The sequence below is a fragment of the Anser brachyrhynchus genome (genome assembly GCF_964034855.1).
Source record: "Anser brachyrhynchus genome assembly, chromosome: 5".
NCBI lineage: Eukaryota > Metazoa > Chordata > Aves > Anseriformes > Anatidae > Anser > Anser brachyrhynchus.
In genome coordinates this window covers 29,311,719-29,334,660 of record NC_137699.1, presented here as the reverse complement: position 1 = coordinate 29,334,660, position 22,942 = coordinate 29,311,719, and the positions used below count along the sequence as shown (strand labels likewise).

At 45.4% G+C, this 22,942-nt stretch overlaps 1 protein-coding gene across 9 annotated transcripts in view; it reads right to left on the bottom strand.

Annotated features, from left to right (window-relative positions):
• SUSD6 (sushi domain containing 6) overlaps positions 1-22,942 on the bottom strand; it is an 81,759-nt gene that overhangs the window by 7,303 nt on the left and 51,514 nt on the right. For all 9 annotated transcript variants that reach the window (XM_080595444.1, XM_080595448.1, XM_080595446.1 and 6 more), the window contains 3 exons: positions 5,380-5,577; positions 2,248-2,386; positions 242-663 (listed from right to left, as the gene is read on the bottom strand). In XM_080595444.1, coding sequence (XP_080451570.1) covers positions 242-663; positions 2,248-2,386; positions 5,380-5,577 — 759 coding nt within the window. The remainder of the gene's footprint in view (positions 1-241; positions 664-2,247; positions 2,387-5,379; positions 5,578-22,942) is intronic.

Sequence of the window (22,942 nt, the reverse complement as noted above, 5' to 3'; positions counted from 1 at the left end):
ACACCAACAGTCTTTTCAGACTGCCCTGGGCTCCCCTCAAAGCCACATACTTCAGAAGACGGTATTAACTACTGCTCGCACATTTATGTTGCGAAACATGCCACAGAGACTGTTTCCAAAGCTCCTCTGGTGCCAGACATGTACATATGGGTATTTCTTGCTGTTTTCATGCTATGTGGTCACGTTGCAGAACCTACTCTTAAAAAGGTCTCATACAGCGCTCCTTGCCCAAGCCACATACCATCTGTGTATTCCTCAGAGGAAGTGAGTGATAAAAGGCTCTGTATGTCGCTGCTTTCTGAATCCTGGAGTTCTTTCTGTACAGGCCTACTGCTAGCCATGCCAGCTACCCAGGAAGAGGTAGCAGCCTGATGCACAAGAACAGTTTCAGAGCGCTGAGAGCCACTGGCTTCACACAGTCCAGAGTGTCCGGGGGCCTCATCTTCTCTGTCAAGGCCATTGCGAGCCCCTTGGTCCTGCTGCTGCATCTCTCTGGCTCCGTTCTGCCCAGCTCCTTCGGACAGCACAATCTGCACCCGGGAGTCCGAGGGTGGAATGCAGTTCCCTGTGCTGCCATACACTGCTTCTTCGTACGATGGCAAAGCCACTTGGACACCATCCACCATGATAGAGACCTGGTCCCCAGACACTCCTTGGTCTCGCCTCAAAAAATAAAAGGAGACAAAAGGGGAAAAAAAAAAAGCAAGTTGAACATTTATATTTTATATGTATGTTACCAAGAATAACCTCCCACCTCTGCCACAGCAGAACTCTAATGCTCACCACTGACTTTTTTAGGGGAGAATGGACAAACATGAATGGTGGTTTACTGAGGTTAAACAAGTTCTACTGCCAATTGCCATAAACACAATCAGGGACTGTAATTCACAGTGCCTGACGGATTTAATGGCAAGAGCTGAAGAGGTTATAATGCCTCCTGCCTCAACAGCTAAATCTGACAAAGATCTGACTCAGAGCCTCTGCTTGTAGGTAGAGAACTCTGACCGCAGTTGATTTCAGTTTGTTACACTGCTCTATTCTGAAACACCAAGCACTGTCTGTTCTACCACCTATGCTGCTGGTGAGATAACTGCTGGCAAGGGTTTAAGAGCTGACAGCTCTTAAATTGTCACCGTGTGAATCAACCTAGGCTGATGGGCCAGAGTCCTGAGACTGAATTTGAACCTTCCTGCTGCTGGACAGCCACATCTCTTATTTAAGAGCATTAGCAGTTCATTCAGGAGGAGCCCAACAGTGACTTTTTTGACCTCAGCTGACAGCGATGTTACAGCGGGGTCCCTTCTCTCATCCACAAACCTAGGCCAGGAGAATTCTCCTCCCCCAACAGGGAACCATACGGGATTTGCACGTGTACCTAATCATCAATACTGGCAGAATTCAGGACCAGACGATCTCAGAGACAGACTGGGGGAGAAGCACATATACCTGGGCACTTACTTTGGTGGTTATCCAAGGCCAGAAGAGGCTGGAGATGGATCTACAGACAAACTAGAGGGCTTCATAACTTTTAACATTCAAGGCCAAGGAACAAGAGCAAGGAAACCACTCATTAGGTGGCATGGTAGAACAGTGTTCGCAGGTGGGTGTCGCAGACCACTGTTTCAGGCTACTGCTGAACCACGGGGCAGAGGTGCCACCAAGGTGAGGAACACAGCAGTGTGGGGCAGGACCTTCGCACACAGGCACTGTGTTTATGGCAAGTCAGAAGGGAGGCAGCAAGACCAAACTTTGTAAAACCGAGAGTCCTCTGCCTTCTAACCGGAAATGCACAGACAGGTAGCTCAAATCAGCAAGTAAAGAGAAAGATGTCATAGCCACGTAGCTCTGAGTTTATTAGGCCAATGGCTTAAATATGACACAGGAACACTGCCTCCTCTTTCCTGGAAATTAAACTGTACTGTCCCCAGTCCTTCTCACCACCCTGCCCTTTATAATCTAAATGTAGACTCTAGCTTAGTTGATGAGCCTTCTGACACTATAAAAAATAGCCTCTTGTGGGAATTGCCCCTTATCCCACTGACTCACAGGGCTGTTTGGAGATGGGAAGATGTAGCAAATAAAACTAGAGCTTGGCTCACGATGATACAAGGATATATGAGCTCTGAGAAAGCCACAAAACAACCCCAAGGTTGTTTTTTCGTTTGTTTTTTTGAAGGCCTAAACGAAGTACCTTAATGGGTTTCTGCTGCAAAGAAGCAGGATGCCTCTGAGCCCAGCTACACTTACCTGCTGTGATGGAACGACTTCAGCTTCGGCTGCAGCAAAACAAACAGCACAACTAAGAGAAGAATCAGGGCGACAGAGCTTGCTGTGGAGGCTACTATGGATAGCGTGGGTACTCCGATTGTTGGCGGGGAGTCCTTTTCTACAAAAGCAAGAGGAATACAAGGTAAAATGATCCACTCCCTTAAATCATTGCCATAGGGAAGTTGTTGGAACATTTGTGTTGCCTTCTCTCAAGAGTTACACATGGGTGCACATGTGAGGAGCCCAAGTTTCCTCTGCAGTCAAGGCAGAACAGTTCTCTCCTACAAAGGACAGTTCAGAGCTTAAGCAGACCCCTCTCCATCAGCTGTAAAGGGAACATTAAGCATGCACAACATAAGGGTCTTCTGGAAAAACATAGGGTAAACACAGAGAAAAGCAATGCAAGGAGGCCATGGGGACAGAGAGAGAGGAGGTTATGTTAAGGGTCATGTCATATTTAAATCTGTCTGAGCAATAGCTAAAAAATGTCCTGATGTCACCAGCGATGCAAGTAATTGTCTAGCACAATAAGCAGGCTATTCTACTAGGCCAAACAATAGGAAAAGTTCCAGAAAATGGGTTTTCTTGGCTAACGGAACAGTCCCCTGAAAGAATGGGGTGGAAGTCACCTGGCCTGGCATTAAGACACAGTTTTTTTCTCACATAGACACACACCCCAGGAAACTGAGAGGGAAGGGACGTGTTGCTTCAGGATGCTGAGTTTTCAGTGTTAGATACACATACCCTGTCCACATTACCTCTTCCTACCCCTTTTCAGCTGTACTGTATGACTGTACTAGAACCATTTTGTCTTTTAGAGGTCCATTGCAAGACGTGAATAAGTTGGGAGCAGACAGAGAAGGGCCTGGAGCTCGTGTTGCTGAGTGTTCGCATCATGCCTAGAACATTACACTAGCCCTTTCACCTCCCTGGAGCACATAACTGCCTCTGGATGTGTCATCTCTGTCCTTAACTTTTGTCTTTGGTAGAGATCTCTACACACTTCACCTCCCCATCAGCATATACTACTGTCCTTTCCACATTCAGGACATTCCCATCTACGCAATTCCTCAATTCCTTTTTGCTGCATTCATCACATTCTCCAGGAGCGCTGCTCTCAAACTGCAGTGGGATGCAGGGACAAACCTGCAAGTAAAGATGAAGGGGAAAAAGAACGTGCGAACAAAAGAAGAAAAAGCTAGAGGACCACTGTTTTTAAGCCTGCAGCCTGAAATCTGTACCCAAAACAGGCATGTAAACTGAAAGAAGTCTGCATTTTCTGCATCTTCTTTTGCGGGTTAAACTTATTGGTTTAGTTGTTCTGAAAAACTTCTGGAAAACAGGTTCAAAATTAGCTTGAACCAGCCCCAGGAAAAAATGTCTAATGTACATTTTTCCCTCTGGTAAATAGGGCTGAGTAAGGATTTCCATTTTCATGGTTACTCAGGGCACTTTGAGTACACTGGCAGGGAAGAGGGTAAGCAGATAGGGGTGCTCTATTTTCAGTATCAGTACACAATGCTGTAAAACTGCTCACCATGCAGGGTACGCTTCAGCACATCCACCTTCTCAGTTTCCAGCAAGATGCTCGCTAACTCATAAAAGAAACTGCTGAAAGGCTATGGGACTGATGTGCTCAGAGCTACACAAAACATTTGATAACTGCTTGGGATTTCATTTACTCCTTCCAGAACAAGTGGGATGTTACCCATTACCAATCACTTAAAGACCTATCACTCTTCTCTCTACAGTTGCCCTCCTCCTCCTTTTTGCTCTGTGAAAGAGACCTGCTAGTTAAACCTCAGCTGACTCTGACCCCAAACAGTTGTTGCAAAGACTGTGCTGTCAGAACAATAGCTTTTTCACTTGGCCAGGCTTTTGAAGCCCTGTATTTTTTTTACAAGGCCACCAACCCTACAGGACGGTAAAGAAATCTGAGGGACTGCTGCTCATCACAACACAACTCCCTTAGCCCTGATGTAAACCAAGTGCTACTATGCAGGAATGCCATCCAGGGAGCTTGACTTGCAAAGCTTTCTTCTGCCGCCTGGGTGCAGCAAGGGGAAGGGGGACCACTATAGAAAGGAAGCCTATGGTGAATTCAAAAAGCCTCTTTGGGATCTAGTTGCTGCCAGGTGAACTCCCAGTTCCCCCTCCTTGTAGATCACAGGAAGGGGCTATTGGAGTGGCTGTGACAGAGACACCAAGATGACAGCGTGTTTGGGACAGGACACAATGTTCCAGAGTTCACAGATATGCAGTGAGCTCCACAAGGGGCCTGAAGATGATGCTTGTTTCCTCCTGATTAGGCTAACAAATTTTGCTTTAGGGATTACAAGACAAAATCCCGGAGCACACATCTTGCTGTCTCAGGATGAGCTTTAGAACTCTACCAGCCGGCCAAAATTGAAGAGGGGAGGGCCTTCTCCTTTTATCCAGTACACATGCTTTTAAAAGCAGAAGAACAGCTGGCAACTAAGAGCTGTATTATGAACATTTTCCTGCAAATCTTTTTACTTTCCTGCTTTGATGAAGGAATTCCTGTTCAGCTGGGAGAGACCCACAAAACAAAAGCTGTGCACTTCCATATGGAGAGAAGCAGAAATCATTTGTCAGCAATGTCCTTTCCTGCCAGTACAGTGCAAAGCAGCACCACGAAGCTCTGCCACAGGAGGCCAACAGTTAGTTAACTTGTTTGCAAAGCAGGGCATCAGCTCTACATACTCTCACATATGCGGACAGGAGGGTACTGTCAAATCCATCAGAGGCGAAGAGGGACAGCATGGAAAATGCTTCAGTTTTAGGACCTGCCCCGCTTCTGGGATGAGAGCTGCCAAAGAGACTCCACCTCAGTAACACGTTGCCTCCTTTACACTCCTTCCCGTGGGATGTCTCCTTGCATGACCGACTCTGAGCTTGCATTTGATGGGCTGTTATAGAAGGCGCATTTTCAATAAAGGGCTGTAATTGTGAGTTACATTCATGGAACTGCTGGAGCAATGAGTGCAGCTGTACGGACTGCCTCAGCACAACACCGACTATCTAGGGAGAATCTGAAAAGCCAATATAAGAGCAACTCTGACCGTCCCACTGGACTGAGCGAGTACTCACCCGGGCTGAGTCTGCAGCTAACTTCCATGGCGGGGTTCCACTCTCCATTCTTACAGGTCAGGTACTTGTAGTCTCCTTTCAGCATGTAGCCTTCAACACACAGGTACTCTATGACACTGCCCGAAGTCAGAGGGTTGTTGCAGGGACTAGGGTGGCATTTGTAGCCTCCATTCTCAGGTTGTGGTGGCTGGGGACAATCTGGAAAAAGAGAAAGCATCACAGAGGTTATCTCAGAGGAAGAAATCTGCTGCACAACGGATGTGTCACACAGGCAAGCTTCCACCTATGAAGGCTCTCTATATTGAGAAGAAACTACCAAAACCAAGGATTGTTACACAGCAGCAGAGAACACTGCTCAGTTTTACCTCCAACATGTCTTTTGTGATTGCTAAGTACTGCTTGTTATCCTGGTTGTACAGTCTAGCTGGCAGGCATCAAACTGGTGATATTTTTGTACAGTGATGTATGAGTTTGCTACAACTGGGATTCTGTACAAGAGAGGCCCAGAAAATCCTTGATGCTATCTTTTCCCCACAGCTGTTTCACTAGTGACTGAGGGGAGAAGCTAACAGCCAGGCTTCCCAATTAGCCTTCCAAGCCTGATGGGGAAAAAGGGCAAGACCTCCTCCTACTGAAATGAATGAAGGATGCAAGCACTCCATTGTGCTAGGGATACAATGTCAAGATACAGAACTGCCCCAAAATGTACCCTGGAAACTCATAAGATCCCTTATTTTAGCTATTTTATACAGATATACCACAACAGTATGAGAACAGAGCTTCGCTGCAGCAGGACCACATATTCTAGCCTATTTGAAAAAAAAAAAAAAAACAACTAACAAACATATTTCTAAAACAACCCTCTGCTTACCTACAGGAAGTCTGAAGTACTGAAAACACTTTACATTTCATCTTGCATCTCCCTTATCCTAATGGGTACTGACATAGTAAGTGTGAGAAAACTTCTCATAGAATTTTCAGTTGCCATTCAAATAAAAACAACAAACCACAAATGAGGAAACTGCACTGAAAACAGGGTATTTGCATTGCTTAGGATTTCATCCCCTTTGGCAGCTCTCGGTGACTCTGCAGAACCGCCCCAATACACTCCCATGCTATGTATTTACCTAACTGAAGGAGTGAGAATTCCAGTTTTTTTCCCTTTAAATCCAGATCAGTTTCTCAAGGTTCACAGAAGAAAATACATCAAAGATCCCTCCAGAGATATTTTGGGGCATGGAAAACCAAGCAACCTACCCTCCCTGTTCTACCACAGCACGGTCATCCAGGCCTGCATTAATCCCTGGAGCACACAATGGCAGGCTGTGCCTGCAGGTGGGAAACCCAACTGGGCAAACTTCAGTTAACTGGATTTTGTGCAGGACCTAAGAAGAGTAAGAAAACTTTAGAGACTTGCTCACTATGGAAAAATTTGCTACACTGCCGCAGCGCGAGTGACCCTTGAACCTAATCACATGTGAATGCACCATTGGTAGCGCCTTGTAAATGCCAGCAAACCCCAGGATGAAGTGCTGAGTGAAGCCAATAACCCTCTGGCATGAGTTCTGCCAGCTTTGTAACTGCAATTCAATTTACTTCTTGAGAGAAAAGGTTAACAGGGGTCTAAGAAGTAGCCTTTCAAAAAGACTTTGTTCTTGAGGAGATTTATTCCTAAATAAGGTTCAGAGAAGCCACTGTCCTGTCCCTCATAAGTGTTAACTGTTGCCTCTTCTGTGTTTATTTTTTCTTTCTGCAATCATTTCCAATTTCGTAACCACGGTTTTAACGCTTTACCTTATGAGGCTAAAGCTTAAAGCCTGTCCAACACTTCAGATCAGCTGAAGCCGCAGCCTCATTACACATTTAGGCACGCAGAAATGCCCTGCTGCTTCTGCAAGACAGAGGTGTTTCCTGCTAAATCGCAAGGACCCGTCTGAGCACCAGAAATACCCTCAGCCATTTAACAAGCACCTCTCCGGGCAATGCCAGAGAGCTGTGGGGAAACCCTCCCGCTACCACAGCAGCCAGGGACAACTGCCCCGTGCACCTTTAGGCCACGGGAGGCATCTGGAACCGCTCAGGAGCCACCCGAGCCTCCCACACGCCGCCTTTGCTCCAGCAGGAATTTTCCCACACTTGCACACGAGCTTCCCGTTTCCGGAGGAGCCCGAGCAGGCTGGCCCCTCTGCTTTTAAGGCCTTTGTTAGTCAGGGGAGGAGATACGGAGATGTGGTTAACTGGGCCTTTCTGCAGCAGACTCGGCCCTTTGGGCGCCACAGAGGGTCACGCTGGGAACAACACGCTCCGCAAGGCCCCTAAACCAGAGCTTTAGCTGATTCCAACAGCTGATTCCTGACTTGTCCTCCTCTTAAAAGAAGAGGTTGCGGAATTAGTCACCTCCTTTTCCTCCCTCTTCTCCCTTAGGTTGACACCACAGCACCCAAGAACATCACAAACAGTTTCCACCTTCGCTGTGACAGCAGAACAGGCTTATCCTGGCCCTGCAGCTGGAGGATGCCGGCAGACGGGAAGAGGAGCGGTTCAGAGCACAGCCGTGCTGTGAGGGCTCAGTACAGGGCTCAGGAGCAGGCAGCCCGGTCCAGCCCTTCTGCCAGCTCACGCTTCCCAAACAGGCTGCTCGCTTTTAACCTCCAGTGATGTTGGCATGCTGCTGTGTGGCCTAGCCCCAGGCTAGCGTTACTGTTTGGGTATTTGGCACACTGTCCAACGCTTTCTGAGGCACATGAACTAAACAATGGAGAGGATTTTTCAGCCCAATTAAGGCTGGGCAGATTTCAAAGGACACAGCAAAACCAGGGCAGACAGATTTACTCCTTACAAGTGTTCAAAGGTGGGTGGCACATGGTGGATACATTGAAGCTTCCCAAAAGGTTATAAAAATTCCTCTTAAGGAATTTTTGACACTTTGTTAAGAACAGATATTGTAACCACATATGCCTCCTTCTCAGTAGCGTCAGCCTAGATTCTCAAAGGTATATGCTTGTATTTGAAATACTAAGAAACATGCAGGAGTTTCATCGCCTTCCTCCCTGAAACACATGTTCTTGGAAGTACCCCAGAGCTTATGAGACATCTTAAAACAAACATACATGCCAGGCAGCGAAGAGAAATACAGCCAAGTTACATAAATTATCGATTTCCTAGGAGGTTACTGACATCCTAGGCTTGCAGTTATTCCCAGCTTCCTGATTCATCATGCTCTGAGGATGCAAAGAAACTGTGGTTTTGAACTTTGCAGCCTTGTGCGCAAAGAGGGCAGAGCGCTGCTCCCCACGGCCCAGTTTCCAAGAGGTACTGAAGTTTATGACACCTCCCAAGGGAGCTGGTTCCCTGCCAACACAGGCTGCTGGAAAACAGGAAGGAGCTAACTGATGGGAAGACTAAACATTTGGGGCATCGGTGAACTCTGTTCAGAGGTAAGGAAACTGTCATTTCCAGACCGACTGGCAGAATAAAATTATGCACTGGAGTTTCTGCAACTGCAGTTCCAAAATGTTAGGTGTTTAATATATTGTCCACCAAAATGCAAGACAAGGTTTTTAATAGATAAGTGAAAAAATATTAAGCCAGTATGCACCTCTACCCATTTTCCTACCAAATCATCTGTGAGCACCATTTTTCTGTGCCTAGGTCACACGAAAGAATACCACCCTCCTTGAAAGGAGGGTTAAGTACTTTTACGTTCTTTGAGTAACAGTTAACAATTTGACAATATGCAGCACAAAACTGCAAGGAACTGTTTGGTTTTTTTTTGTTGTAGCCACAGGCAGTGTCACCACACCCGCACCCTCTGAGGCAGAGCTACAGACCATTTCTAACAATGTAAAAGCTACTCAAAACCAAACCACGGTCACAGACAACACCACAGATGCAAGACTTCGTTTGATAACAGAGTGAGGGGTTTACATACTCATAACACAGAGGATGCACCTGATCTCTGTGAGTGAAATTCAGAGGTGAGCAGATCTCCCAAGCCTACACACAATCAGACTGATGTGGAAAGGAACAAGTACAATACTAACCATTTACACACACAATGTAAAATACAATATTCTTAAATCTGACCAGATAATTACCGCAGAAATATAAAGGCTCCCGAGTACTGACCTGTTTTGTGCAGATTTAGTACTGTACCAGGGTAACAAAGGCAGATACCTCACTACAATCTTGTGGGTTTTTTTGGCACTCTGCGTTTCTTTTTTTTACAAAGTCTCTCAGATCCTAGCAGGGGTCTTACATATCTCTTTCTGCACCAAACACTTGAATTGTATTTCAGCCACTCACCTTTTTTTGCTGAGTAGTCTGACCCCATAGAGATGAAAACCAAATCCTCCTTAATTTAATACATTCTTAAAAGAAAAGAAAAGGAAAAAAAAGAACAAGACATACTAATAATCATCTGCTAGAGCACATAACTGTAGGTTTGTAACTAAGGGAGAAAAAGCCGTTGCATTGTTCACCTTACGTGGGTGGACAGATTGGGAAAACATTGTGTAACAAAGGGATGTTTTGCACTGAACGTACAGTAGGTTTCCTATACTTCTCCACAGCAAGGCACAAAGGTCACTAAAGCTAGGATAGGAGTAGTTTTGACAAGTTAAAGCTGCTGTTATCTGAGTCAAGCCCGAATTCCAGCAATTTGAAGAGGAAGCAAGACTAGGCCTCAGGTAAACTCCTCACTGACCACACAAGTGCTCCAGCATGTTTGACAGTCCTCAGAGCAGCATCCTAGGAAGCTCACAAGTGCCTGCTAACGCTTATTGGAAGCAATTTGAGGGAAAACCAGGCCAATTCCGTAATAATCTCCAACAAGAAGCTAGCACTGTTCTTAACAGGTGGCTGGCAGATTGCTGCCCAGCCTTCAGATCTGTATGTTTCAGTTATCCACCACATTGACACTAAACAGCCTGAAGCCCTGCTGCCCAGGCTAGAAGACAACTCCTCCCTTGGATCCCCTCAACATGTGCCCTATTCAGGTACGTTAGCATCCCTGGGCCTTTCAAACAAAAACCAGAACTGGAAGATACTAAGCTCTGTTCTTCTTTTTCCTCGTCTTCAAGATTAATGTCACTTAACTAATGTTACCATTAAAGTTGGAAAAAAACCCTAAGATCTTCTAGTCCAACCTTTAACCCAGTACTAACATCCACCACTAAACCACACTACTAAGTTCTACATTTACATGTTTCTTGAAGATCTCCAGGGATGGTGACTCAACCACTGCCCTGGGCAGCCTACTCCTGTGCTGCACAACCCTTTCAGTAATGAAAATTTCTCCTAATATCCAAACTAAACCTCCCCTGGCACAACCTGAGGCCATTTCCCCTCATCTTATCACTTGGTGCTTGGGAGAAGAGCCCGATGCCCACCTCACTACAACCTCCTTTAAGGTAACTGTAAAGTACAATAAGGTCTCCCCTGAGCCTTCTCTTCTCCAAGTTAAACACCTCCAGCTCTGTCAGCCACTCCTTGTAAGACCTGTACAAATCATCCTACAAACAAAGTCATCCTACAAACAAAAAACACCCTCTTGACCTAACAAGATGAATATTCCCCTGGATAGTCTGGTCAAACCTGTCATGATTGATTCATACCAGCACCCAAGTGTCCAGTCTGGTGAGCAAACGTCTTTGTCAAGGAGAACACAGAAGCACCCAGTTAAAATTGTCCCTGTACTAGAGGATATGTGATTTGCTTCATGCTGGGATTAGAAGACTTATGCTAACATTCCTGTGCTATCTTGACTGTCCTACAAGTAGGATTTTCATTGAGCAGCTTAAGAAAGGTTGTCTTCCCTTAAAATGTGTCTTTTTGTCTCTATCTCCTGTCACAGAGATGGGTTCCCTCCTGGTCTGAAGTCTCTGCCTTTGCCTGTCTTCCAAATTTTGCCACATCAAATCCTGCAGTGGTAAGGAGCGCTTCTCCACAATAGTCTCTGGTTCTCCGAAATTTGTCCATCTTGATTCTCTCAGGCAGGACTTGCCACTAGCTATAGAAACATAACACATCGAGAAAGGCATCCAAAATAAACACAAGAAGGGATAACTTCCAATTACTTGTCGCTGCTATGTAGGCCTCTGATTTTCAGCTTGGATAATTTGCATGTCTGCATCACTTCAGTAAGACAGAGGGAACTGCAAAAGCAATTACTAACTTCTGGCAAGGATCTTCAAAAGCCCCGGTCTCTAAGGAACTCTTGAGGGCAATCCTCCTTTTCTACTCCTCTTCAGCCTAGGTCCTGCCACAGTTAAATGTGAGATCAGAAACACCAGCTGCAGTTGAAGCCTTCTGCAGAGACTGCCCATTTTCCACATCTCAGACCTTAGGTCCAGGTTTAATTAACACCACGCTAAAAACAACACAGTTAAGTTCACTGTTTCTCCCAAGTTAGCGCCCTGAATTGGCCTGCACCATCAGCTTTTTGTTTTTTCCCCTCCAGTTACTTGTTTTTTAGATTCAACACAAGCCTTTTTTTTTTTTTTTTTTTTTTTTTTTACAGAATGCTTTTTTACAATAGAAGCGTGACAGCCTGATGCAGGCAGCCAGATGGAGGTCCAGAAGTGCAAGCCAGAGACCAGCAGTAATGCTGATTTTGGCTTGCGGAGGGTCTGGTAATTCTAGCAGAGGATTCCCTCCTGCCCACGGATCCTGCTCAGGAGTGGCACTGAACATTAGTTTCGCCTCAGGAAGTCACTGAACGACTCTGCTAGCAAGGGCTCTAGATGTGTTTGCTAATAGAAAGAGAGACATTGTTTTCTCTCTTTTCAGAGTTTCAGTTATTGCCAGCAGGGCACTACCTGACCTCTCTGCTAATCTCCTGGTTGTTTAGTAAGCCAATAAGGAAACAATTTGTCCCTCCCTTAGCCCAGTTCCTGGATATTTTAATTTATTGGGCATACTCCCAACCGCTGTCACTGGTACTCAGAGAAGCATGAATGTGACCCAACCAGATAATAGTGTCACTGCTGTCCTTAGCCGAGCAGCAGGGTAACCAGCCAGATTTGCCCAGCTCTCTTAGCAGCTTCTTGAGCAACAACAAAGGCAGCACATCAGCCTCCCAGGGCCCGCAGACATGGTGCTTCAGCTTATACCTAACAGAACACCCCATGCGCGTTTTCATGCAAGCCAAAGTCTGCTTGGTTTTTAAACTTAGGGTGTCTGTTTGCTTTTTTCCCCGTGGAAGTGGTTGTTCCAAATCTTCCTGCATTCACTAGGGGACAGATCACTACCTAGCACTCAATGGACTTAAAACCCATTATACACCAAGAGAAAAACTAGAAAAAAAAAGTCCAAGTTAGTTCCTTTTCTCATGAATACTTCACCTATGTCCTAAAGAGCCTGGGCTATGAGTGGCTTGCCACCTTGGGTAGGAAAATAGGAAAAAAACACCACCACCTATTTGATTCAAAGAGCACACTGGCAGCTACCAGGCCCCTCTCCCAAAAGCCTCCTGCTGCACCACCCTTAGGGGCAGCAAGGCACAACCAGCACTGCTGCAGCGTGACACAATGACTGCAGAACAAAACAATTCTGTGAGCCCCTCTTTGGGGGAGGATTTTTCCTTTTAAACCAGGGCCTTCAGGCACACACACATCTGGACTGGTATTTGTTCCGGGAGTCTTCTGCACAGAGGGAGATGATGGGAGGGCTGGGCAGAAGGGCCAGACAGCTTTGCTTTCTGCGTGAAATCCAGACAGTGTCCTTGTTTTTCTCTTCCCCTGCGCACACATACAAACAGCAGAAGCCCCTTTCAGAAATCCCTGCCTCAGAAGCAGTTGGATTTTAGTAAGGAGCAGGCCTGTATCATTTCATACCCTTTTTAGACTAGCTACATCAAATAAACATCATCTTTTGCCAAAGCAAAACCATAACCCAGGCAGCTGGCCTGCAGAGAAAAAGCACCCAGACAGGCTTTGATCACACTGCTGCCTCTTCCTCACCCACACCTTCCTTCCTGTTGAGAAAGCAGTGACGAGGGGACGTGCTTTAGGAAAAGCACAAGATGGTAGATACAAAAGCAGTACCTCCACCCACACGCTCCAGCTTGTCAGAGCACAGCTCCATTTCTGAGTGCTAAATACCTTCGGGTTTCCAACCAGTGATGTTTGCCTGGATGCACGAAAAAGCTTTCAGCACAGCTGTTTCCCCCTCTGCACCCTCTGCTCCTGCACTGTTCTCCCTAGTTCAAGCATTTGGATTAATACTAATATCAGGCTAGGAAATGGCACATCAGGTATTCCGTGGATAAATGCCATTGTGACTGCAGGTCCGTGCTGAAGGGGAAGAGCCTCGTGCTTTAGATTGGGGTTTCTCTTGGCAGGCTGGCTCCGGGAAGCACAGCAGCGACCTGCTCTGTGGTTGCACTCTGGGAACTGTACTCAAATCGCAGCCCTTTCCCAACATCCAGCAACTGGGGGATGTGTTTTAGCCCACATAAAATTATCTTCCAACACACAAATGTCTCCTGCAGTCATTAGAAAGCCCCCTCCCTAACAAACAGGGTCTTCCAGGTAGAGGCAGAGCATGCTCTGCTGCCCTTTCAGGTAGCTCAAGGTTTATGTTATTTTTTTTCTCCTCATTGCCCACAAGCATGCTAACATTTTAACTATACAAATAGAGTAACTGCAGATACAACACCTGAAGAGGGACCCAGACTGAAGCTAGCCTCTGCCAGCTGGAAGTAGGCAAGACCTCCGCATTTCTAGCTGGAGACAGCATTCACACTAAAAGACAGATTACCAGATGCTCAGGTTTTCCCCTGTCTATAATTTTTGGGGTGGAGATGAGGACTGGAACCAGGACAAGAGATTTTGAACCTTCTCCTCTCCAGCACGCTGGCTTTCTCTAGCACACGAGCAGATGGGTCATCTCCCAGAGGGAGAAGCCCGAGACAGCAGCTGCTGCCGGAGCCCAGTCACAACAGCTGAGGCTAAAGAGCCTCTATATTTTACTTACAGGAGGCAGAAGTCAATAAAAGGCTTCTATTGTGAGCACGCACACTTCTAGTCGACCTTGCCCCTAAAATATTTTAAGCCTTCCTAAAAACACACTGCAAAACATAACCCTCTTTTGGGTTCGGTGTATTGAGCAGAGGCCAAAGTCCACTGAAAAATAAGCTCTCTGTCTTTGCTGGCTCCAGATGCTGCTTACCCTGAAGTCAGAGACAGAATATCAAACCGAGGGGGACGGGAACCTTCACTGGGAAATTACAGTCTCCCTAGCAAGGACACATTGTGAAGAGGAGGCTTATTTTTCTTAATGTTGTAATGCGGGTAAATGAGAAGAAACCAAAGCAGAGAGATTTGTATATATAATCATATAGCTGTGCATTTATATAATTAGACATATTAGACAAGCACTTTCGCTGTGTACAGTAACAGGCACCCCTCACACAGCCATCCCATACATGCCAAAGCTGCCTTTCTCCCCCAGCACCCTGCCTCCCCCCCACCACACTTTTTTTTTTAGGGCAGGGGGAGAAAAAAAGGAAGGAAGAAAAGACTAATTGCAGCCTTCCACCAATGCAGTCGCCATCTGGTAACTCAAGAGACACATGGAGCCGAATTATCTTAATTAACATGTTACAACAGTATTTAAAAAAAACTCTGTGCTTATTAACACTCAGCTGTGATTAGTCAACCATGGAGGAAGCCTGCTAGTGCCACATTAATTATGGGTCTTGTCTTCCTTTCCATTATAAATACAATTTTTTTCCAGTGGCTTATCTCTCTCCTAAAAAGAGCACCATTGATATCAAATCTTGCTCTTAAATGCAAATTCTATTTATGCTCTCCAAGAGTCAAAATGTTTGGGCTACGTGAAGCTGCCACTGGTGCTTCTGGAGTGCTACACACTGTCTCAATATAAAGTGTAGTGTTTTGCTTTTTTTTTTTTAAAAAAAAAAAAGTTTGCACCTTAGAAAGCACTGCTCAGTTATACAAATCCCTCATTAAAATTCTAGTAGAAAAAAGGAACTATTTTCTCTTTTTCAAATTCCTTTCCCCCTCCAAAGCAGAGGTACAGACTTCACTGACCCCACGCTGTGCAGGGGAAAACAAGACAAGATCCAGGGCTAACAGAAGAGCCAGATACACGAAGGGAAGATGCCCGCAATGAAAAGCGGCAACCAAAGCCCACCTGCGCTCCAGCAGCAAACCAGACTGCATCTGCCTCTCTGGAAGCGTGCTGCTTCACTATGGAAATGGTATTGTTTCCCCCATAAGAGGCCCACCTGTAACGAGCTCCCCTCAGACACGTTCCCACAGGACTCAGCCTGACAGGCTCCGAGACAAACACTGCCAAGTTGTTCAGAGCTGGCTTCGTGTTATGCTTGCACGGAGCCCACCACAACAGCAGGGCTCTCATCTGGACTGGGTATTTCAGACCTCAGGATAACTCCAAACTGTAAAACCAAAACCTGATGCTTTTAAACAAAGCTGAGACTGATAAACCCATTTCTGGAAACATTAATTAGGAGGGGGAAAACAAACAAGGGAAACTGCAGAAGAGCTTCTAAGATCTTATGATAAAGCAATCTTATCGTTGCACAAAAATTATAATCACCATTAGGGATGCTCGCCCTGGTCCAGCACAGATCCCAAGCAGCTGAGCAGTACTTCACAGCACCCAGCACTGCCAGGACAGTTTAAAACAGTTTGCACCTGGGCTGCCGGTGGGGTGAGCAGTACAGTGGCTCCAGAACAGTCGGTGTAGTACAGAAACCTGCTCTCCCCTGTGGGCACAATGGAGATTTCCAAGTGGCATCAATTTCATTTTATTATCCCAGGCCACTTCTGGCCTCCCCATGCCTTCTTCCAGCCACCCTACAATCACTGCCACACATCAGAAGAAGAAAATTACCAAGTGCTGTAACAACTTTATATGATCTGCAGAGTCCAGGATTCTGCTCTTGAAATCCAAACCCTCACACCCAAATGGCAGCACCCAGCCTTTTATTTTTTTGTTTCCTCCCTTTCAGAAGTTAGGAGGACTCTCTCAGTCAAATAGAGTGACACTGGCTTCTGTTTCAAATTGGTAAGAATGTAATGAGCCCAAAAGCGTTCACCACACTGGGCAGGGGCAGTTAACACTCAGCAGGGGCCTTCTGTCCTCTCACTGGCAACTCACCCAATTCTAGATCTTGTTTTACATTGCAACAACAAAACGATTATTTAAGAAGATAACAGAATTGTCAAAATAGTTCGACATATTTTCAAAAAAGGAACAGGCAGCTACGCAGGAACTAACAGGACCTACTGCATAGAGGCAGTTTAGCAGAAAAGGCATTAGCACGGCATTTGAACTCACGTAACACCCATGTCCTCGATTACTGGTGCTAATTTTAAACTTCAGCTTAGCTCTTCACACAGCTTTGATTTCTCATCTTGTCTCTGCTCACCGCTTTCCAGAAACCTACAAACCTAAAAATTGGTCTGAATTCAGAGGTGACCTGCACATTTACCCTGCTGTTTCTCTGGCTGTTCCTAGGTGAGTTTTCAATTTGAGCATAGTAATACCCCAACAGTGTTTTTTTGTTTGTTTTAGGATAAAGGTCTGATAAACACTATCGGCTCTGGAAAACCATCTACCTCTTCAGCAAAACAATGAGGAGATAACCTAGGAAAAACATAGCTACCAGGTGCTCATGCTGACTTAGGACACCAGATTTTGGGAGGACAGAGATGACTGACTTGTGCCGACTGGTCTGATTGAAATAAATCCCTTTACTGACACTAGGTGAAGACAGTCCTTTGAAGGGAACATACCTTCAGAATAGGGCAGAGCAAAACTCATCTAACAGCAAGTGACAAGAGACCTGCAATTTAGCAGTGCCACAGGATGCATAATTTGCTTGCATATTTCCACGTGACTACAAAACACCGCCCTTCCCCGAGCTTCAGTCCACTACAGTAAACAGGTTCCTTTTGCTAATAAAGCATTATAAGCTCTTGCTATGGCAATGTCCCCAAATACATCCCCATTGTGGGCTCCAGCATGGCCCCTTGAGCTCCAGATGACACACATCACCTGGCTGCTAACACTGGCAGCTGTAGGACTCCTTTGCTCTCCTTTCACTGCAAGGTGGAAATCTGGAAGTCACAGCTAACCTACAATACACAGCACCCGGCTCCTCCTCAGCCAGCAGCCCAGTTCACGCCTACCTTCTAACCCCGGTTCTGCTATGGTTCCTTCTGGGACTGGACACTTTGGACTGTACAAACTGCTCAAAGGCTGTCCTAGCCTCAGACGGGTTCTGAACCAAGAACTTTAGAGTTCAGAAAGAAGTCCTGTCCTCCTATGCATGTATGGAAAGATCCCAAGCTAGCCAAGTCACTGTAAAGCTCCGTCCTGGTAGGCATCCTCCGTTCACTAATAAGCCTTCTGCAGCTGATTCATTTTTCATCCTTTCAGCAGGAGCAGCTGCTGCCTCTGACTCAGCCTATCCAAAAAGTACTAATTTGGAAGTTTGGCCAAGGCAGATCTAGTAGTGGCATGCACATAGGAGACTGCTTTGTGCTAAGCGTTGTTCTACTTCCATCTGCACAGAAACCTAATCGGAAAGCCCAAAGCCCCACGTTCCCGAAGTTTCTCTCTACAATAGGTCTAAGGCAGCTTTGCTAGGGAAACGTTGGTAAGGAGAACAACCCCGAAACTCCAAGCTGATACGTCAGCGAACACTGGAGAATATTTTTTCATCATGCCATGCCATCTCTCTTCTGACCTTTGGCTCTATTGAGCACATCAGAATCTAATATCTAGGCAGATTTGTTTATCCTCCAAGAATGACTCATCTCTGTCATGGGACTTGTCAGAACAGGCTCTCAAATCATTTACCACTGGGCAGAATTGTAAAGAGTTATTAGTCCTGTCTGGCTGGAAAGCCTCTCTTAAGCACACTTCATATTTTCAATCTAGATGTGGTTAGGTTAGCTGTAAATATTAGGTCATATTTTCTACAGGCTTTACAGGAGCTCAATAGCACAAGCAACTTCTCTGCAGTCTGGCAGGAAAACAAAAATAGCCCCGCTGGGACACTCCCCAGGTCATTCTGTTCAAAGCTGGAGGCACCTCGGACTGCAGAGTGACTTAAGTACACCAAATGGCAAACTTATCTTTCCCAGAGACCACAATGTCCTAGAGCACCCCAGCCATGCTTCACGTTGAACCATTTCCAGCTTGATTTTCTTGCACTGTTTAGCTGAGACTCACGCTGGACTGTGATGGTATAACTCAACAGCTCTAAGGCACACAGAACGAAGAAGGAAATTTCTTCTCTTGACAAGAGCTAGCTATGACACACCTTTCTAAATTGCCCAACATTTTAAAAGTTGGGCAACTTAAGAGCTCACAAGGCGATAGTAGGAAAGGCAGTGTCAGTCCGTGCGTAACCTGCTCTGAAACTTAACAGCTCCATATCTGGGCTACTCTATTTACTAGCACTGTAAGCAGCTGGAGAGTGTTTTTTGGAAAGAAGGAAGCTAACGCCGTGAAGCTATCAGTAAGCTTGCTTCATGACTTAAGCGTGACTAGCAAAAGGCATCAAGGTCTGGTGGGCTGCTGCTGGTGCTTTGATTTGCCAGTCACAGAAGACACCATCAGTTCTGGCAGAACAGGCCAAGTCCCACACATTCCGCCCACGTGGATTCTGCTTGGGATCAACAGGCACATCAAAAAGTAAATGGCAACTTAGTATAATCCTGACAAAGGCAGTGTATAAAAGACTTCATATTTTCAGCCATCTCTTTTGAGAAGACTGTCTCATTATACAGATGTAATGGCTTCAAAGTGTTTGTTTTATAGCTCCATTTTCCCAGTACCTACCAACAGCTCTAAGCAACTCAATGGATATGAATTAGCAAATTGTCTAACAAAATGAATTAGGAAATTGTCAAAAATGTATCTAGTAGCAAACAAAATCTTCCTTTCTGTCTTTCTAGTTCCTCATTACAAACACCCACAGGGTAAACAAACCTGAACTGAAACAAGACAGGGTTGGGAAGCTGTTCAAAAACAAGCTCCTTTCGCAGCTGGCAAAAAAAGGTGTTCAGAAAAGATATGCAAAAGAAATTCTCACCCTTTGAAATACTACTTGCCCTTTGTTATTTTCACTATAGCCGTTGGAATCGATGCACAGGCAAGTCAAAATACCCAGCTGAAAAAGCACATAAGGTTAGAGTGGTGACTACTGAAATGGGACCTATTTTAGCCCTAGATGTCTAACAAAAACACAAGAGAAGAAATACCATTCCTTCCAATTGCCTCAGAGAGACTGTAAGACATAACCAAAAACCCCACAGTGTAACTATTTTCAAAACAAAATCCTCAGAAGAGGGAACAGATCTCAAGGACTGCTACAATTAAGTCCTACCTCTCTGCACTTTGCTTTTGAACAAAAAATACAAGGACATAGATGCTCTTTCCTCCTTATCTGTATTCCTTGGTCACGCACAAAGAAACATCTTTGTTCTGTAGAAAATAAAATATCGAGTTAAAGCTTAAGAAGAGAAAGCAAACCCTCTCCTAATGCTTAATTATTGGGTTGCTTTTGCTCCTTCCCTGGCACTGCTGGAACACAGCTGGCCTGACAGATGCTCAAGCGGCTCGGAGACACAGAACTCCAGCTCCTACCTCCTGCCACAAAGCCAGCCAAAACACATCCCTCTGCTGATTTATAGGCAATGCTTCCTCGCAGTACGGGCTGAAATCTTCAAGTGGGAGTCACTGCAGAGCTTAGTGACTGGAGCTAAGGCACAGGGAACACGGGCCTAGACGCACACCCCACTGCTAGGTAACCTGAGGTTGTGTCTCTGTGCCTTGGCTCACCTCTTCACAGAGCTTTTCTGTCCACCTTTGTGAATATATCATTTTTGGTAGTCTAAAGAGTCCCATGTGATGATTGAAGGGTTCTTGTCACCAGTGTAATTAATTTAAATTACAAAGATTTACAAATTGGAGAGCGACTCTTGGTTCAATCAGAAAATGGCAGGACAAGGGGGAATGGTTTTAAACTAAAAGAAGGGAGATTTAGTTTAGAGGTTAGGAAGAAATTCTTCACTCAGAGGGTGGTGAGGCACTGGCACAGGTTGCCCAGAGATGTTGTGGATGCCCCCATCCCTGGACGTGTTCAAGGCCAGGTTAGATGAGGCCCTGGGCAATTTAATCTAGCAGGAGGTGTCCCTGTCCATGGCAGGGGGGTTGAACTAGATGATCTTTAAGGTCCCTTCCAACTCAAACCATTCTGTGATTCTGTGATTAATTTGACTGCTATAATATTCAGGTCATCTCTTTCTGTATGAGGAAAGCCAAGCCAGATGTAGGATTTCACAGTTCAGTAGTTCTTTCGCACAGGTCTCTCTGGCCAGGAATTTATTCCAGCCTTTATTGCAATAAACAGAACTAACACATGGACGCATATGCTGCATTACTGTCTTGCAGTGTTACCGTCTGGTTTTTACTCAACATGGCTCCTTTTCTACCAGCTGTCTTTTGTTGATGCTTGTTGGTTGGGTTTTTCGTTTGTTTGGTTTCTGTTTGGAGGGGGATGTGTTTGTGGTTTTATGTTACTTGCGGCATTTCGTTAAGTTTTATCTATTACTTCAGGCACATTTTGCTCAGCTCTCTCCAGTGGCTTCCTTCATCTACATCTTATCTATACAGCATCAGTCATATCAGAGCCGTTCTTAGAAAAACAGCAAGAGTATTTCTCAGTGCAACATATAGTTAACAGGATAACAACTGGGTGAAAATGTTTGATGAGTTTTGGCCGCATGAAGTAATCAGTTTCGTTATCATTTTACCTGGATCACTCTTGACCTTGACAGGCCAAGCCTGAAAGACATTATGGAACCATTTTCATTGCTTATTGTCCTATGTACTTTCCAGCCAGCATTTACAGCATCAAACTGGAGACATTTCAAGTTCCTCTTCAGCTTCTTACAGTTTTGCCCACTCCTCAAGTCCTACTGTTGTTCCTCCTCACAGCCAATGTGCATCAGAAAACTCCTCCTCGGCTCCAGCACTGCCTCACATCAGGTAAATTTCTCCTGTTTGAACTATCTAGCTCTGCTACATCGTGCACTACATTACTACTTGCTCCTCTTTGCTACTTGCTCCATTTTGACCAAGTTGTCAATTCAAACAGGACAAAACCTCAGACTTCGTTCCAAGAGGTGCACAACCATTTTACCTTCACTGGGAGAGAGAGAAGACTTATCAGAATGAAAGCCTCATTTTACATTTTATAATACCATTATAACAACTCATTTCTACAATATTCTGAGAAACAGGATGAAGTGGGAGGGACAGGTTATTCCAAAGACAATTACCCATGTTTAAAGGAAAACTTTTGAGTTTTTTGGAGGTTCATAATTCCCTAGAACATAAAAATCGTTTCCACTACCCTGGTCAACATAGAATACATCTCATATCTATAGACACTGATCTAGCAGACAAAATATTTCACAACTACCTTCTGACTCAGACTTTGAAAGGGAAAGATTAAACACGAGCAATCAAGACAGTAGAAGTTCAGCTAAAAAAAATAATCTTTCCCAAGCCATGCAAGAACAAAGTAGTTCCAAGAAGTTCCTTACATATAAGAGAGCATTTCAGATGTTCCCCAGGGAAGGATACAGTAGAGGAAGCTGTTGCAGCATGCTTGAATGTCAGAGGAAGTCCTGCACAGAGCACAAAATGGGAAAAATCCAAGAGCGTTCCCAGCTTCTGCAGAGCTGGGGCTGGACCTTGGAGGAAAGCCGAGAACACCCAGGGGAGCCTTCAGACAAACACAGCTGGACCCAGAGCTGCCTCCCAGGTCATCATGTGAATTCATATTGTAGGAAGCAAGTATCCAAATCCCAGTTCTTCACCAGTATCAGAGTTCCCATTTTACCAAAAAAATAAGCTCCCTTCCCCCAGAAAGAGTTTATGCTGTCAAATCACTTCCCACGCTAACGCAACATGCTCACTGCCATTCCTAGACTGCCTTTCAGCCTTACTTCCATGTCCCGTCCTAAAGGAATTACTCTCCACTAATTCCCGAATTGCAAAGTCTATCCTCCCTCTTCAAATAGATGATTCACAAATTAGAGCTTTTTTTTCTTTTTCCCTGAGGCAGATGTTGAAATTTCCCCCATAACATCCTCTGCATTATAGTTTGGTAGACAGCCCATAAACCACCAAGCTTCGTGGCCAGACAGAGCTTATCGTTCATCAGTGACACCGACGAAGTCCCCAGAAACAGCATATACAAACAGCACGCAGCCAGTGCCCCCACACCAACCGCCTCCGAGATGTAGTAACGATGCCAGGCTAACACCACGTCGTCTCATCAGCTGCTCTGCAGAGCTCAGCCCACCAGGAGCTTGGTGAAAATGCCCACACATTGCTTACAGGTTTCTTGGCAGTGGAGCGAAAGTGTTTCTCAAAGCTACATGGGAAGCTTAAAAGTACGGTTCAGCCTCTTGCCAGTCAGAGAAGTTTCTGACAGAAAGGAAGGCCCAAAGAAAAGACACTAAAAATAGCAGAAACGCTGGTCCCCCAG